At 36.1% G+C, this 2278-nt stretch overlaps 1 protein-coding gene across 1 annotated transcript in view; it reads right to left on the reverse strand.

The window, feature by feature from the left end:
- cd58 (CD58 molecule) overlaps positions 1-1454 on the reverse strand; it is an 18790-nt gene extending 17336 nt beyond the window's left edge. Inside the window, exons 1-2 of the mRNA XM_056268479.1 lie at positions 1211-1454; positions 1-267 (exon numbers count right to left, since the gene is read on the reverse strand). The exon at positions 1-267 is cut by the window's left edge and continues 24 nt beyond it. Coding sequence (XP_056124454.1) covers positions 1-267; positions 1211-1262 — 319 coding nt within the window. The 5' untranslated portion in view covers positions 1263-1454. The remainder of the gene's footprint in view (positions 268-1210) is intronic.
- Between the last annotated feature and the right edge of the window lie 824 nt (positions 1455-2278).

Here is a 2278-nt window from a genome sequence, read left to right on the forward strand (position 1 = left end):
AGGTCTGAACTTTCCCATTGATCACAATTTCAGATTGATATTCTCCACTGTCTTGGCTGGTTAGTTTTCTTATTGTGAGCTGTCCTGTTTCGAAATCAACAACCACCCGGTGCTTGAACGAGGCGTACTCCACCACCTCCCTCCCGTCGTACAACAGAACCATGTTCTCATTGTGTTTCCACAGTATATCTGTAGGCTTTCCACGGATGCTTGGAGTTAGTGTGATGTCTTTTCCAATTTCTTCATAGTCATCGCAGAAAACAAATTCTACAGGAGATGAAAAAGACTCTGTTAGTGAAGGTTCTTTGGTTCAATGAGTGAATCTCACAAAAATAAACCTGGGTCATATCTATAGACACATACAGGACTTAATATTTTGCTATGAGACAATTACGCATATTTTATTATTTGCACTCGTACAATATTTTCAATTTTTACATTTTAATAAATGTTTAAATGCATCGATTGCCAAGATATTCCACCAACATTCGCATTGCCATAATGTGTCTACGTGTTTTAATATTTAATGACAGATTGACATAACTGTAATACAGTAATCCTTACTATATTACACTAAATATAATGTAATACATTTGTATGTTAAATAAACAAAAACAATAGATACTTCAATTATAAATAATACAATTATGCATATAAACTACATTAAAGTATAGAGCCTAAGATTTAATTGTCTTTATGCAAAATACAATTATTTTTTTAAGACTTTATTCCTTTGATTTTGAGATGAAATATGACCTTGTTCTGGGTGTTTCAGTAAATCAAGTTACCAGCATGCAATTTGTTGGCTCAAAAAACAACAACATTGTAGACAAACAACAAATCACATTTTGGTAGAAATCTCAAGCCTAATCTTATCAAATACAGGTTTTGTGTTTCAGTTCAAGATCACAGAACAGCTTCAGTACAAAGTTCAGTGACAGTCCTGCATTCAAAGAGAGATTCACCAAAGTTTACACACGTTCGACTTTTAATGTTTTTAGTCTGGCTTCAACTATGCCTTAAATGTTACTGTATCTAAAATAGTTCCTAACCCGTTCCAGAACTCTATAAACAGCGACTTATTAAAGAAGCATTTCCGCGAATGTTGTGTTTCGTCCAGCCCAGAAGAGTTCCCGCACAGGTCATTGCACCTGGATTACAGGAACAGTCTGTTAACTTTATCTCCATGATGAACAAGCTGTGGACTTACCTCGAGCAAAACAGAGACATGTAATGAAGACCAAACTCGTAGTTACTGCCATCTTCTTCCTCAGGTCTGAAGACTAGTGCGTTTCTTTTTAACCCCGTGCGCGCGCCTGTGTGGGGGTCATTAATGGAGACCGCATAAATCTCGACAGTTAACGCTAACAAAACAACACAAACAAACCATTAAAAACTCGCCACATCGTTTGACGCAGTGAGTGAAGGAAGAATGAAAAGAAAAACTCGATTAAAGGTATCGATCGAGTGGCCTCCTGAAACTGGGCGGGGGCAGAAGGTAAACGCACCTTTAAGTGACGCATATAAACGAACCTGTACCTGTTACAGCATAATGGTCTCTTTCATGACGATTTTCACACTAAAAGCGATCACAAACATCCACGCGAATCATATGGATTGTTGCCGGACAATTTTTTTCAGAATTTGTCAGAATGAAAACCTGCTGTTTGAGTGATTCGACAAGAAACTCCTCAATTAAAAAAATCTGATTATATTAAAAACTGTTTTACACAGTAAAAATCGTTTGGGTGATCAATATGTGTACCCCCCCTAAAAAAAAAAAAAAAAAATGTTGGGTCATTTTTAACATCGTGGATTTATTAAAAATAATGAAATGAATAAAAATAAAAGGTAAATTTAACTGTTGGGTTACTTTCAACCCAATGAACTATAATAATAACCCAATGATTTTTATAATCTTTCAGCCTTATTTTTAATGTAGTGAGCGCGGCCATTTTAAACTTGAATGTGCGAATGTGTGTTATTATTTATATTATCTGTGCAAAAATAATTCTTCGTGTTGTTGGAAGTTGTAAACTGGCATTTGTTTCCAAGTATTTTAGTTTATTAAGGTAATAATAAACACAGTTTTTAGCGCAATTGTTTGAACATTTAGCCTACTGCACTTTAAGTGTGACGGGCAAGAAACTGGATGTAAAACTGAAACTGCAGGGAAGCGCCTGTACTCCACATGTCCTCCAGGCGGCAGCACTGCACTGAAGGAGCTACGGCACATGTTCAGCGGACAAATGCGTTTCAGAGAAATAACAAGTAAAAG

This window comes from Rhinichthys klamathensis, unplaced genomic scaffold (genome assembly GCF_029890125.1).
Source record: "Rhinichthys klamathensis goyatoka isolate OS25496 unplaced genomic scaffold, OSU_Roscu_1.1 h1tg000272l_1, whole genome shotgun sequence".
Taxonomy (NCBI): Eukaryota; Metazoa; Chordata; class Actinopteri; order Cypriniformes; family Leuciscidae; genus Rhinichthys; species Rhinichthys klamathensis.